The following is a 15000-nucleotide window of genomic DNA, read 5'->3' on the forward strand; positions in this document are numbered from 1 at the left end:
TCGTGCCAACCTACAAACAGGGCTATAAGGACAGCCCAGGGATTTCTAGACCAGTCACCTTAACTTCAGTACCCAGAAAACAATGAACAGTTAATCAAACAGTAACAGAGAGGAAGCCGTGCTTGTCTATACGCTATCAAAACAAAAAGCAGTCAAGTTGCACTTTAAAGACTAGCAAAATAGTGTATTAGGTGAGCTTTCGTGGGACAGACCCACTTCTTCAGACCATAGCCAGACCAGAACAGACTCAATATTTAAGGCACAGAGAACCAAAAACAGTAAACAAGGAGGACAAATCAGAAAAAGATAATCAAGGTGAGCAAATGAGAGAGTGGAGGGGTGGGGGGGAAGGTCAAGAATTAGACTGAGCCAAGTATGCAGACGAGCCCCTATAGTGGCTCAGAAAGTTCCCATCACGATTTAAACCGTGTGTTAATGTGCCGAATTTGAATATAAAAGCCAGCTCGGCTGCTTCTCTTTCCAGAACGGTGCGATAATTCTTCTTCAGTAACACACATACCTTTAGGTCGTTGACAGAATGCCCCTTTCCATTAAAATGTTGACTAACTGGTTTGTGGATCTGGAGTGTTTTGATGTCTGTTTTGTGCCTGTTGACCCTTTGCCTAAGGGAGTTAGAAGTCTGTCCAATATACAAAGCATCTGGGCATTGTTGGCACATGATGGCATATATGGTGTTAGTAGAGGAGCATGAGAAAGTGCCCGTGATTCTGTGAGTAACCTGGTTAGGTCCAGTGATGGTATTTCCAGAGAAGATATGTGGACAAAGCTGGCAGCGGGCTTTGTTGCAGCGAAAGGTTCCAGGACTGGTGTTCCTGGGGTATAGACTGTGGCTGTTAGTGAAGATCCTCATGAGGTTGGGAGGTTGTCTGTAGGAGAGAACAGGCATGTCACCCAGGGCCTTCTGGAGTGTAGCATCCTGATTAAGGATAGGTTGTAGGTCTTTAATAATTCGTTGCAGTGGTCTGAGTTGGGGGCTGTAGGTGATGACCAGTGGTGTTCTGTTCTTGGCTTTTTTTGGCCGATCTTGGAGTAGCTGGTCTCTGGGTATTCGTCTGGCCCTGTCAATTTGTTTTTTTACTTCTCCTGGTGGGTAATTCAGATTTGTGAATATTTGGTAAAGTTCTTGTAGTTTTTGGTCTCTGTTAGTTGGATCAGAGCAAATGTGATTGTACCTAAGAGCTTGACTGTAAACAATGGATCTAGTCACCTGTGCAGGATGGAAACTGGAAGGCTGTAGATAAGTACAGCGATCAGTAGGTTTTCGGTACAGTGTGGTACTGATCACTCCATCCTTGATTAGTACTGTAGTTTCCAGGAAATGTATCTCTTGCATGTTGTAATCAAGGCATAAGTTGATGGTGGGGTGTAGATTGTTAAAGTCTCTGTGGAATTCTTCTAGAGCTTCTGTCCCATGGGTCCAAATCATAAAGATGTCATCAATGTATCTTAAGTAGAGGAGTGGTAATAGGGGACGAGAGCTGAGGAATCGTTGTTCCAGGTCAGCTATAAATATATTAGCATATTGTGGGGCCATGCGGGTGCCCATAGCAGTTCCACTAATCTGGAGGTATAAATTGTCCCCAAAATGGAAATGATTGTGTGTGAGAACAAAGTTACAGAGGTCAGACACCAGATTGGCTGTGGTGGCGTCAGGGATGGTATTCCTGATGGCTTGTAATCCGTCTTTATGTGGAATATTAGTGTACAGAGCCTCTACATCCATTGTGGCAAGGATGGCGTTATCAGGAACTTTTCCGATGTTTTGTAATTTCCTCAGGAAGTCGGTGGTATCTCGGATATAGCTGGGAGCGTTGGTGGCATAGGGTTTGAGGAGCGAGTCCATGTAACTGGATAGTCCGGTGGTAAGGGTGCCAATACCTGAAATGATAGGGTGTCCAGGGTTTCCAGGTTTGTGGATTTGGAAGTAAATAGAATAATCCAGGCTGCGGCTCAGATGGTGTGTCTGAGTGAATGAGGTCCCGAGTAGCAGCAGGGAGTTCCTTCAGTAGTTGTTGTAATTTCCTTTGGAATTGCAAAGTGGGATCAGCGGAGAGAGGTCTGTAAAATGTGGTGTTGGAGAGTTGTCTGGCTGCCTCCTGTTCATAGCCTGACTTATTCAGGATGACAACAGCACCCCCTTTGTCAGCTGGTTTGATTATTATGTCTGGGTTATTTTTGATCCACAAACTCCAGATCCACAAACCAGTTAGTCAACATTTTAATGGCAAGGGCATTCTGTCAATGACCTAAAGGTATGTGTGTTACTGAAGAAGAATTATCGCACCGTTCTGGAAAGAGAAGCAGCCGAGTTGGCTTTTATATTCAAATTCGGCACATTAACATATGGTTTAAATCGTGATGGGAACTTTCTGAGTCACTATAGGGGCTCGTCTGCATACTTGGCTCAGTCTAATTCTTGACCTTCCCCCCACCCCTCCACTCTCTGATTTGCTCACCTTGATTATCTTTTTTCTGATTTGTCCTCCTTGCTTACTGTTTTTGGTTCTCTGTGTCTTAAATATTGAGTCTGTTCTGGTCTGGCTATGGTCTGAAGAAGTGGGTCTGTCCCACGAAAGCTCACCTAATAAACTATTTTGCTAGTCTTTAAAGTGCTACTTGACTGCTTTTTGTTTTGATAGTTAATCAAACAGTTAGTCTGCAAACACTTAAAAGATAATAAGGTCTCAAGGCTCAAGGTGTTAAGAACAATTCACGTCTAACCACCTGATAGCTGGTTTTAACAGAGTTCCCAGCCTTGTGGATAGGCGAGATGTGGGAAATGTGGTCTATCTTGACTTTAGGAAGGCTTTTGATACTCTCTTCCATGACTTCCTCGTAAATAAACTAGGGAAATACAACCTACATGAAGGTGCTATCAAGTGGGCACCTAACTGATTGGAAAATTGGGAGTAGTTGTCTATGGTTCACAGACAGCTGGAAGGGCATAGAAAGCACACGTACAAAATTCGCAGATGACACCAAGCTAGGAGGGCCCTGCAGTTGTTCAGAGCAGAGGTTCTCAACCTGTGGCCCTCAGACCACCCGTGGTCTGCGAGTTCCATTCAGGTGGTCCATGGAGAGTTACCGCTAAGGTGGGGGCCTAGGCAGCCACACGTGAGAGACTGGGGGAGCCGTGCAGGTGTGGTTCCATTGTCAGTTCCTGAATGCTATAGAGAAACTGGTAGCCTGTGGTAGTCATGTGTAGGGTGAACTGGTAGCGTTGGTGAGTGGTAGGGGGCAGTGGGGTGAGGTGGGGGAAATAGGAGGTGGGGGGAGCAATCGGGGACTGAATTTGGGACGTGCAGGGCTGTGGCAGCCAGAAAAAGGCATCTTTCCCTAGGGCTGCAACTGTGGGGGACAGACATTTAGAAAGCCAAGAAGTGGCTCATCTTGGCAATTTTCAAGTGGTCTGCAAAAAAAACCCAAAAAACCTCAGCACTACCTTAGAGGGTAGGATTCTAATTCAAAACCATGTGGAGAAATTGTTTGGAGCCAGCTCCACTTAGGAAGGAACAATCAGCTGCACACATACAGAACACTGCGTATCAGAGAGGTCGCCGTGTTCGTCTGTATCTTCGAGAACAACAAGAAGTCCTGTGGCACCTTATAGACTAACAGATATTTTGGAGCATCAGCTTTCGTGGGCCAAGACCCGCTTCATCATCTGAAAAAAAAAAAAAAGCAAAAAAGCAAAGCGTTAGGAGGAGTGATGCGCACAAGCCACGAGAAGCAGTTCTTCCGCGGCACGCCGCGCTGAGGAGGCCTCCGAGAAGACATGATACCAGTTTTCAAGTACATAAACGGGTGTTACAGGGAGGCGGGGGAAGGCTTGTTCTCATTTTCCTCTGAGGAGAGGACAAGAAGCAATGGGCAGTTTAGGTTGGCAATCCGGAAAACCATCCTGTCAGGGAGGCTGAGTGCTGGATAAATTCCCCAGGAGGGTGGTGGAATCGCTGTCACTGGAGATTACGAGCGGGTTAGACCCACTCCTGTCAGGGGGTGGGCTAGATAGTGTCTGGTCCTGCTCGGGGCTAGGGGACTTTTTGAGGTCCCTTCCAGGCCTGCGCGTCTGTGCTCTCAGCTGGGCCGTGGTGGGGTGTGCGATCCAGCCCTGCTGGGGGCATGGGGCGGGGGCCATTTTGATCAGCCCCACTCTGGGCAGCGAGGGACAGGTAAGTCTGGCGCTGTGCTACGGGCTGGGGTTTGGAGCCCAGCCCTTCGTGTTCCCCGCCCTGGGCTGGGCTCCGGCGCCCTCTTGCACCCCAGTCCACAACTGCCCTGCCCAGACGGCAGAGAGATGGCAGACCAGCCTGCTTCGTCAGTGGGGATTCTGGTAGCACAGCCATTATGCTCTAACCTCTGGCCTCCCTCTCTCCCCCTCAGCCGCAGAGACCTGGACATTAACCGGCCTGGGAGTGTCCCCAATGCCAAAACGCTTCGGTAAGTCGCTGCTCCCGGTGGGGCTGACCCAGCACTGGGCGGGAAAGACCAAGCCCTTGACCTCTCTCCTGCTCTTGGTGTTTCCAGCTGCCCAGTCATGCTGGTGGTGGGGGACAACGCGCCAGCTGAAGACGGGGTGGTGAGTAGAGGTTTGAACTCCACGCTGCCTGCCGTGGGGGTCATGTCATGTGCGGGCCCAGCTGAACGCCCCCTCCCTCGTCCCGGCAGGGCCGGAGCCAGTCAGCCCTTCCCTAAGGATGCACGGGGTGCTTTCTGTGGGCCAGGCCACTCTCCCCAAGTCCGAGACGCTGCCTGCAGCCCCGAGTTACGCCCCGTGTTGCTGGGAGGCTGCTCAGCAGCTTGTTAGCACCACGCAGGTGCTCAGGGACGTGGCTTGACCAGCCTGGCGTGAACCCAGGCCCCAAACTAGCCTGACCTGGACCCGCTGGGGCCAAGGGAGAGGCCCCTGTTGGGAGGGCCCAGCCCGGGGGCTGCCATGGGGGAGAGAGATGCCTCTCCCCCAGCCCCAGTGCACCCTCCAGCATCCCAAACTGCTCATCCTCTGCACTCAGATCATCCCCTGCCCCGGCCACACCTCAGCCCGAGAGCTGACGCCCCTGCACCCAATCCCTGCCCCAGCCCTGAGTCCCCTCCGACTCCCACCCCATCAATGCTGATAACAAAGTTAATTGCGCACAGGGGTGGGAAGAATTACAGAGGCAAACCTGCGCCCCGCCTGGGGTGGAGCGGGCCGCGTGCTGCGGCCACCAGGCGCCGTCGGGGGTGGGCCAAGCGCATGTTCCAGGTGCGCATTCCCTCAGCGACTTCCTCGCTCTCTCTCGGCCCCGGGAGGACACCTGGCTCGGGAGCAGCAGAGAGGCCCGCGTGGGCCAGAGCCAGGGGCGGGGCAGTCTCCCGTTCGTAGACCAAAGGCCAGAAGGCACCACCGTGCTTACGGCCGGATCCCACGTAGCACGGCCAGGGGCCTGCCCCAGAGCCGAGCTTTCAGAACACCACCCACCGGTGGCTGGATGTAGCCAGCGGCCCCCGGGGGACGGCTGCGGTGGGGGCGTGGCGGGAACCCCCAGGCTGTGCTTTCTGAGCGCCCGAGCCGTGCTCTTCTCCCCGGCAGGTGGAGTGCAACTCCAAGCTGGATCCCATCAACACCACCTTCCTGAAGGTGAGCTGAGCCCGTCAGCCGTCGAGCTGCTGCGTGGGGCCGGGCCCCCCCATGAGCTGAGAGGGGGGCGCAGACTCCTCCCTCTGGCTTCTGCCAGCCCCACCCTGCCCCACAGCTACGCCAGCTCTGCCCCCCGGCTCTGCCAATGCCCCTCCATCTTCTCAGCAACCCCCCTGGCTGCACCAGCCCTTCTCCCCCGTTCTGCCATGCAGCCCCCACCGCCACCGCTGCTTGAGCCAAACTTCTCCTGCCCGCACCCCCGCAGCAGCTCAGCTGGCTTGGACACAGGGAGGCGGGGTTGAGGGCTGTCCCTCCCTGGCCCCTCGCAGGGATCTGCAGCCCCCCAGTGAATGATGGGGAGGAGGGTGTTCTCGCAGGGGAAGGGCACCGTGGGCATCGTGCCTGTCCCTGCCACCCCTCCTGAGCGCCCTGGCCGCCTCGCCCCTGCTGGGCCGAGGTGCAGCCAGCTTGGAAGAGGGCCCCATGCAGCAGGCGGGCAGGGAGCATGAGCCCTGGGCTCGGTGCCTGGGGGCTGGCGAGGCAGGACCCTGCGCCGGGAGGGTTCTCTCCAGAGCCTCCGCTAACCACGTTCCATCCCCCCACCCTGCAGATGGCTGACTCGGGGGGGCTCCCACAAGTCACCCAGGTGAGTCCTCCAGCCCCGCGCGCGCTCCTGCCTTCCCCCGCCCCGAGCCCCGGCTCCACGCTGCCCTGGCTGTCGGCCGTCCTGGGCGCAGCGTGGGCGGGACGTGTGTGGCTGAGCTCTGCCACCACCCCGAGCCCTGCGCCGCCCAGCTGTCCTTGTTGCCTTGCAGCAGCCGTGTTACTCTGCTACCCTAGGGGGGCAGAGAGGCCCCGGCCCTATCTGGTAGGGGAGCCGGAGCAAGTGCAGCGTCCTGCCCTGCTCCAGTGAGGCCCAGAACAAAGCTCCCCTGCCTGGGGTGTCACTGCTTCCAGCTCCCCCACTGCCCAGCGGGGGGAAGTCCGCCCCAGGCCTCCTCCTGGCCAGGGAGGGGCTGCAGTGGGTCTCTGGGCCTCCTGGGTCTGGTGAGGAGGCAGCAGCCGCCGGCCTCTCCTCCTGCCCTCTCAGCCTTGTTTTTCCACCAACAGCCTGGGAAGCTGACGGAGGCCTTCAAGTACTTCCTGCAAGGCATGGGCTACAGTAAGTGCAGGTGCCAGGCGCCGGGGGGCTGGAGCGGGGCAGGAGGGACACGTGGCGGGAAAGTGCCCTCCACCGGGGGGCTCAAGTGCCGGGGTGTGCAGCCAGCTTGCCCCACGGCGGTGGGTGTGTCAGGGCCCGGGGGGATGCAGACGGGTTTGTGCCTGCCCAGGCGTGGCGGGAGGGGACGTTGCCTGCGGGCCTGGTGAATTTGCCAGCCTGGCCCACAGCAGGCCTGTGCTCTGCCCTTGTGGCACTGCCCGCTGCCCTGCCCCTTGTGCCAAGGGAAGCCTGAGCTGGTTATGGGGCAGGACACCACGGCCACCTCCCAAGGGCTCTCTGGACTCCGCCCTGCGTCCACTGTTGCTCTTTGCAGATGAGTGTTGCCTTCAAAGGCCCGTCTGCTCTGCAGGGTTGGGGGCAGCAGGCAGATCCTCCAGGAGAGGCGGGCAGGGAGCCCTCTGTCCTTAAAAACCCCGGCCCCGGCCCCGGCCTCCCCAGGTCCAGAGCACCCGCTGCCTGTTGGGAGCTGCAGGTGCCTCCGGATCCGGCCCCACAGCAGAGGGCGAGTTTCCTAGCCAAGCGGTGCATGTGGCGCGGGGCGGCGGCCGTCCCAGGTCCTGCTTGCGGCCCAGCTCCGCCCTCCCCAGCCCTTCGGCCGCCTTCTGGACAGAGGCGCCTGGAGGCAGGGGCCGGGCCGGGCCTGCGGCGCATCAGAGCCACCCGGGATTCCCCCTGGGGGAACAGAGGGAGGTGGAGCAAGTGTGTGCACGTCACTGCGGCCTGGGGGTGCAGACAGGTCGATGGGGGTGTGCGTGTGCCCTGTCCAGCCAGCTGTCTGTCTCCCTCCCCCACGCTCCGTCCTGTGGCTGCCGTCCCATTTGTTTGGGCTCTGGGGGCCGATCGGATCCTGACCTTCTCTTTCTCTCCCGACGTCTCTTGTCTCCCCCCACCCCCCTTCTCGCCCTCTGTCTCGCCCTCAGTTGCGTACTTGAAGGATCGGAGGCTGAGTGGAGGAGCAGGTACCCCCCTCACTGCCGCTCGCCCTCCCCCCCATCCGCTGCATGCGCCTGCCCGCCCCCAGCTCCATGTGCATCGTTGGAGGGGCTGCAGTCCAGTCCCCCGCCCCGGCTGCCCTCCTCTCCCGCCTTGCTCCAGGAGAGGAGAGGGGCAGAAAGAGCTGCAGGGGCTTCCCCAAGTGAGGACATCTCAGGCTGAGTCGGGCCTGGGGTCCCTGCCCGCCGCTGTGACCAGGCACCAAGGGGTGCCTGTTTGGGACTGCCGGCAACAGCTGAGTGGCTGGCGCTGCTGGGATACCCTGAGGGTCTCGCTTGTGTGTGTTGGTGGCAAGGATCAGTGCGGGGCCTGTGTAGCATGGGGCTGCCACACATTTCCCCACCTAGACTGGAGAAGCCCCTGGCAGGTGGGCTGGCTGCCAGCTCCCCCCAGGGCTGCTGCCCTGAGCTGCTTGGAGAGGCTGGGGACGGGTTAGTGGCGGGAGGAGGGGATGATTCTGTGGCTTGGGGCCATTTCCTGCCTTGTTCTTGGCCCCCTCCCCGATGGCGGGGGAAGGCTGCTTAGCCTGGCGCGCCAAAGGCGGGAGGACGGGCCAAGCCTGGAGTAACGACTCTCCGAATCAGAACTAGCTCCCTGACGATCGCCTGCCCCGGCTCTGCTGCCACAAACCGGGGACTTTGCCCCCACTCTGCTCCGAGGCTCAGACCACCGGCTCAGCTCTTGCAGAAGGTCCTGGAGAACAGGCCTGCAGGGGAAGACTCCCAAGCATTGTTACAGGCTGGGGACTGACAGGCAGTGCAGCAGGAAAAGACCTGGGGATTCCAGCGGATGAGAGGCTGGATATGAATCAGCAGGGCGCCCTCGCAGCCAAGAAGGCTAATGGCATATTGGGGTGCATTAGGAGGAGCATTTCCAGCAGATCTAGAGAAGTGATTATTCCCCTTTGTTCAGCACTGGTGAGGCCACAGCTGAAGTATTGCATCCAGTTCTGCTCCCCACCCCACCCCAGTATAGGAAGGATGTGGATGCACTGGAGAGGGTCCAGCAGAGGGGAAAGAAAATGATTAAGGGGCTGGAGCGCATGGCCCATGAGGAGAGGCTGAGGGATTTGGGCTTATTTAGTTTGCAGAAGAGAAGACTGAGGGGTGATTTGATAGCAGCCTTCAGCTTCCTGAAGGGTGGGGTTCCAAAGGGGATGGAGAGAAGCTGTTCTCAGTGGTGTCAGACGGCAGAACAAGTAGCCATGATCTGAACTGACAGAGGGAGGGGTGTAGGTCGGACATTAGGAAAAACTGTTTCCCTAGGAGGGTGGTGAAGCACTGGGATGCGTTGCCTAGAGAGCTGGTGGAATCTCCATCCCTGGAGGTTTGTAAGTCCCGGCTTGACAAAGCCCTGGCTGGGAGGATTTACTTGGGGCTGGTCCTGCTTTGAGCAGGGGGCTGGACTCAGTCCTGAGGTCCCTTCCAGTCCTCAGATTCTAGGATTCTCTGCAGTCCGGCTGCAGTGGTCTAGCGAGGGACCAGTCTGTTTTCATCCCCCACCCCGGCCCGGTCCAGCCCCCGGCCGCAGACAAACGGCACAGAGAGGCGAACGCATCTCCAGTCCGTTTGGGCTCCCACCTGCGTTGGGAATAAGCCAGACACATAATTTAGCTGGACTCAACCATTGCTGCAGGGGTGTCCCCTTCCTGACACCTGTTCCAGTGGTGCAGGTCAGGTCTCCCCTGTTATACCCTCGCTGCAGGGAGCAGTCAGTGTTCCCCTCCCCCAGGGCCTGGCAGAAACCCCCCAGGGCCCTGTTGAGAAGTCTGTGCCCCCCCAGCCAGGGATTTGCCAGCTGGGCGGAGCAGTGCAGGGGGCTGCCTCACCACCGTCCCTTGGGCCTGGTGACTCAAGGCCAAAGACAAGTCACAACCTCATGTGCGGTGCCCTCTGAGGGGTACGTTGCCCAGAAGCCCTGACCACCACAGTTGCACGCCAGCGTTCTTCTGCGTGGGGCTTTTCACGGCCAGAGCAGCGTGCACGGGGCCCTGTGTGCAGAGGCAGGGTGGCTCATCAGTCAGGCGTTAAGCCCCGAGCCTCTCCCTGGAAGTCCTTTGTGGATCTGAACGTTGGCACCTGACTGCCCAAAGGGACCAACGATCGTGTTAAACCCCCAGCGTGCACACGTCACTGGGGAACTGGGGAAGGGTGGGATCCCGTCCCCCTCCCAAAGCCTGTTCCCACACAGAAGGCTCAGCTCCGAAGGTATCTGTGTTTTGCAGCAGGAGGCTGTCCCCCACCATCCCAGGGACCGATGGATCCCTGCTGCCCTCCATCACAGGCGGGTACAGGCTCTTGTGACACCGCATGCTTCCAGCTTGAGCAGTTGGTCTCAGAGTGTGCCCGAGGCTGAGCGAATGGCGCTTCATTGGACGGGCCGGCGAGCCTGTGGACCTCACCAGTGTTGGCTTTGCTTGTGTGTCATGCCCGCGGGAGGCCTGGCAGGCTGGAGTGACGTCCCTAACCATCTCGTTCGCCCTCTGCCCCCCCCCCCCCTTTTCTCCCCCCCAGTGCCTTCGGCCAGCATGACCCGCTTGGCCCGCTCGCGCACCGCCTCCCTCACCAGCGCCAGCTCGGTGGAAGGCAGCCGCCCTCGGGCCTGCACCCACTCAGAGAGCAGCGAGGCCATGGGGCAGATCAACCACACCATGGAGGTATCATGCTGAGGTTGTGGGGGCCCTCCGCCGTCTCCTCTTCCTTCTCCGCTGGAGACATTTCGCATCGTTCTGCATTGAGTCACCACCCACACTGCCATCCTGTGCAGCTTCCAACGGTTACCACGTGGGGGTTTCATTGTCTCGGTTGTCGGGTTCAGTTTCTTTTCATATTACTTAAAGAGGGGGTGGGGAAGCATCCTTCTAAGACCGACAGTTCAATCCACGTCTAGCTACAGCTGCGCCTTTGAATTAGTGATGTTATCCCATTGTCAGTCAAGCAGTAACAAGTCTTTCCACTGGCCAGGCCTGTAGGGTTCTTCCTACGAGGTGGGACTCCTCCCCTTCCCCTTTTCACCAGGGCTAAGGCACGAGGAGGTCTGCTGAGATGAGCCCTTGGTGGAGGCAACAGAGCTGGTCAGCCAACAGCTTTGGTTTCCTAAGCCAAGGTCACCTGTGGGAAGTGGCAGCAAATTGCCCAGCTGGAGAGGGGCTCAAGCAGGCCCATACTGGTCTATGTGTCCGGAGTCACTGAACCGTTCATCACAATTTCCTTTCCTCTGAGGCAGGTTGGCTGTAATGATCTGGGTGGGTTTGTTTGCTTAAATAACAGACTAAGTATTAAACGCTGCATGGCCCCTCTTCCAGTGATCCCCACTCTTTTCCCCCTCCATTTTACCCGCTCCTGGAAGAACTGAACCTAGAACCCCCAGGAGCGGAAGGCATGAGCCCCTCCCTACCGCTTGAGCTAAGACCACCTCAGTTCCCGTATGGCCATAGAGGCTCCTCAAGGGCTGTAGTTGGTTTGGCCACTGGAGGAGGACAAAGACCTACATGGCCTTTCCATGGGGTGCTTCACCCAAGGGTGATGCTCACATTTGGGCAGCGTTTCCATGGGTTGGCTTCCCATGTCGTTGCATGTTCACCAGGCAGTGGAGCTCAGGGTGGGTCCATGCAGTAGTCTGCAAGACTTTGCCTAGCCTTGGAAGGAGCAATACAAAAGTAGCAACACTGCAACATGGCTCCCTGGGCCCTTCCTTCCAAGCCCTCTGGCCGGTCCATCCAAAACAGGAAGTAGAATAATTTTAAAGCAGGAAGTGAAATGTCATGAGCCCCGCCCCTCCAAGACAACATTACCCAAATGCAGCAGGGCTGAGACATGCAAAAATACATCACAAGAAAACCAAACCCCGAAGAAATCCCTGGAGCTCTTTGCCCTTTCTTGGCGCAATAAAATTAAGTATCCCAGTTGTCCTTAGAAATGATGCCCAGCTGCCCATGAACCAGTGCTGTAAGCTAGCTGCCGGGGCACCTGCACTTTTGGCCTGTGTGTGCGTGGGGTTCACTCACGCCTCCCCTTGAGAATTATTTTTTTGCACGAAGGACAATCAGCCACAGTAACCAAAAACAGACTAAACTCCTCAGCCGTCTCTGTGCCTCCCCCACCTGCCCCACCTTCCCGTGGCTCTGGGAGTGGCAAGGGACACGCTCGTTCCTGGCTCGCGGCGGGAGGCGGATGAAGTGGCTAGAGGAGGGAGGCCAGGCCCGCAGGACAGGTTGTGGTGTGTTTGGCGGCTGCTGCCTGTGCAGGCGTCCATGATGTGATGCCTGGTTCTGCGCTCGGGAAGGGCTGTGGGAAGCCAGGAACCTAGAGGAAGGGTCCAAAGGCTCCGGGATCAGCTGCTATTGTGCTGTGCTCTGTTGGTAGATGACTCTGGTATTTACAGGCCGCGTGCTGGGACAAAACCGGTGCTTTGTTTCGTGACAAATCAAGCACTGAGCAAAGGGCTCTTCTGTGGTGTTTGTACAGCACCTGGTGCAGCCGGGCTGGGACTCCTCCGGGAGTGGCATGCACACCACAAGCAGGCAGGACGGCCTCCGGGAACGGGTCTCTCCCTCCCACCGCGTCTGGCACTCGCTGAATGCAGTCAGGCCTTCGCCCCTGCTTGTTCTGTTCATGGTTGGCTGTGTGACTTGGGCCCTGAACCTGGCGTCCTTTACCCGCTCCGAGGCAGTCGTGGGGCTTCGCGCCAGCGGTGTCGCAGTTGGCGCAATGGAATCCGGGCATCTGGGCACCAGTGTCCATGGGGATAGTTGAGTCAGCCTTTACGCCCCGGATTCTGGTGGGATTCCCCTTGCGACCCCCCCCCCCCAGAACCAACTCCTCTGCCCTGTTCTCATAGTGGCACACTCGGCTGGCGCTCAGCATGCCAGGGCTCGGGGCTTCCTCGGGGTTGTGGCTGCACTGGTGAGGTTCCCACGGGTCTATGCTCCGTTGCGAGGCTCTGGGGCAGTGCATGGCTCAGGTCTGGGGTCTTGTGCGCAGGCTGGGAATGCAAATTGTATTGTAGCAAATCATGGCTCCGTGCTGCAGCCCAGCTCCGCACACTCGAGCTAAAGCCGACTCTTTGCAAGCCGTTAGCAGTACAAGGCCCTGGCCAGGCAGCATTGCAGGGGCCGTCAGGTGAATGGCTCATTTGCTGGTGTTTTCCTGTGTTTGCTGCTCGGCGCAGAGGGAGCAGGCATGTCCCTAGGCTAAGCGGTCGGTGGATTCCCGTGGCTGGCAGGACCTTGTATGCAGAGGACAAGGAGAGCTTTGGAGGAGGCATGGGGCCAGGGAGCTACATTAACAAGTCCTTTCACGTCAGCCCCACGGTGTCACCTGGCTGCGGGGCTCTGTCCCGGAAGCCCCATGCCAGTGACGCATTACACTACTACACAGTGTCGGCAGAGTACGCCTCCAGCATGCGACTCCACCGCAGGGTTCCCTCTTAACCCTCCATGGAGGGCAGGGCCTCACCCATCCCTGGGATTGGCCACCATCTGCTTCCACCCCACCCAGGTACACGAGTGGCCTAGCGAAGCTACGCATCAGTGGTCCGCGCGTGGGCCGTGCCTGCAAGTGAGTGCCTCTTTCCTATGTCAGGGTGAGCGCTCCCTCCTTCCTGCTGCATTTCCCCTGCGTTGAAAAGCGGGGAAGTGGACCATCAGATGAAGTCAAAGGGACTCCAGAGGTCCGTGAGGAGCACCTCCACTGGCATGTGGGCCATTTTTGCCAATGAATGCAGCTCACTGCTCTGGGAGGCTGCAGCCAGTTAATAAGGTGCTGAGCATTCATCGTCTGAGCTGCTGGGTCTCCCGTCCCTGTGACCGCCCCCCAGCTTCCATCCAGGTCCTTTCTGGCCATACTGTCCTGTGCTGTGTGGAATGGCTTGGGCAGACAAGGAGCTGGCGGGACTAGCCCCACAGCTGATCGTGCTAGCAGCAGGAAGAAACTCTCTTAACGATTAAAAAAAGAGCGTCCCATGAGGGTCCCGATACAGTGTCTCTTTCACCCATATGCGATGGAGGAGCGTGGGCACCTCCCACCTCTGCTTACCGTACGGATACACCCAGAACCCACACGCATACTGCATTGAAATGATATGACGTTGCCCCAACCATTCTAGAACCCGTCCGTGGTGTATTAGTTTGTCCCAGACTCTGTTTCTGCGTGTGCTTCCTTCTGAACATTAAATGTGAATGTTTGAAAGCTACTAGGAATTCTTTTTACTGTAGAACTTGCTGCAATTCTTCTTGTTTTTTCAGTGTGTCCTTTCGGATAATATATATATAAATACCTATACATAATATATATATTGGATTCCTCCCCCACTTTCTTTTGTTCTCGTAGTAACTGGTAACAAGTGTGTGGTTTTAACATTTTGGCTGTAATTTTTGTTTGGAGTTTGTTTTTGAGATTTTTCTTTTTCTCCAGGTTAAGGTTGAATGGAATGAATTTGAAACTTCTCTGTACGAGGTGAATCCTTATATTTTTGTGCGTTAGGGTGGTTGATGCTCCAAAAGTCGCATTGCTGCCATGGTATTTAGAGAGAACCACACAATGTATAATGGAACCACAACCAGTGGTTGATGTAGAAAGGAGTACTGTGTCGAACACTTAATAAAGACATTAAGAAGAACCTTGCCGTGTCTCTTGCTTTTGGGTCTGTAAATGTTTTGGGGAGGGCAGGTCATTACTGCACAATGGTAAAGGACTCCGGAAAAGTAGCTGTACTGCTGCAGCCGGGGTTCAGGAGAATCTTGTGGCACTTCATGAAATTCGGGCTCAACCTTAGTTCCACTCAAGTCGATGGCACTGAATTCCCAGGAGCAGAGGCTGGCCCTTCACAAGCATCTGCGTCGCTTAGGGGTGGTGAGAACCAGGGAAAAGCTGCTCCGTCTTCCTGTGTATCTCCAGAACCACACAGGCCAGGAGTTTTGTTGGGGGCCTTTGAGAGCATGCAGAAAACCTCGTTCCTTCCGCTGAAATGTCTGCCCTGGAGTTGCCTGGGCAGGGAGCAGGGGGTGGAGGCAATCATCATCTGCCATTCTAGCACAAGGGATTTGAGTGGGCTTGGCAACCTGCCTCTCAGTAACTGTTATTGTCTCGTGCCCTTCTGGGCCGGGGTGTGTGGATCTGCGAAAGGGTTGGCAGAGACGGGCAGA

General features: G+C 56.8%; 1 protein-coding gene across 7 annotated transcripts in view; it reads left to right on the top strand.

Annotated features, from left to right (window-relative positions):
• Positions 1-14131, top strand: part of NDRG4 (NDRG family member 4) — an 86004-nt gene extending 71873 nt beyond the window's left edge. For 5 of the 7 annotated variants that reach the window (XM_075008709.1, XM_075008710.1, XM_075008712.1 and 2 more), the window contains 7 exons: positions 4405-4461; positions 4549-4600; positions 5594-5641; positions 6252-6287; positions 6752-6803; positions 7784-7822; positions 10370-14131. In XM_075008709.1, the coding sequence (XP_074864810.1) occupies positions 4405-4461; positions 4549-4600; positions 5594-5641; positions 6252-6287; positions 6752-6803; positions 7784-7822; positions 10370-10524 (439 nt within the window). In that variant the 3' untranslated portion in view covers positions 10525-14131. The remainder of the gene's footprint in view (positions 1-4404; positions 4462-4548; positions 4601-5593; positions 5642-6251; positions 6288-6751; positions 6804-7783; positions 7823-10369) is intronic. The other 2 variants (XM_075008708.1, XM_075008713.1) reach the window with 1 other exon arrangement.
• Positions 14132-15000: the final 869 nt, after the last annotated feature.

This window comes from Carettochelys insculpta, chromosome 14 (assembly GCF_033958435.1).
Source record: "Carettochelys insculpta isolate YL-2023 chromosome 14, ASM3395843v1, whole genome shotgun sequence".
Lineage (NCBI taxonomy): Eukaryota > Metazoa > Chordata > Testudines > Carettochelyidae > Carettochelys > Carettochelys insculpta.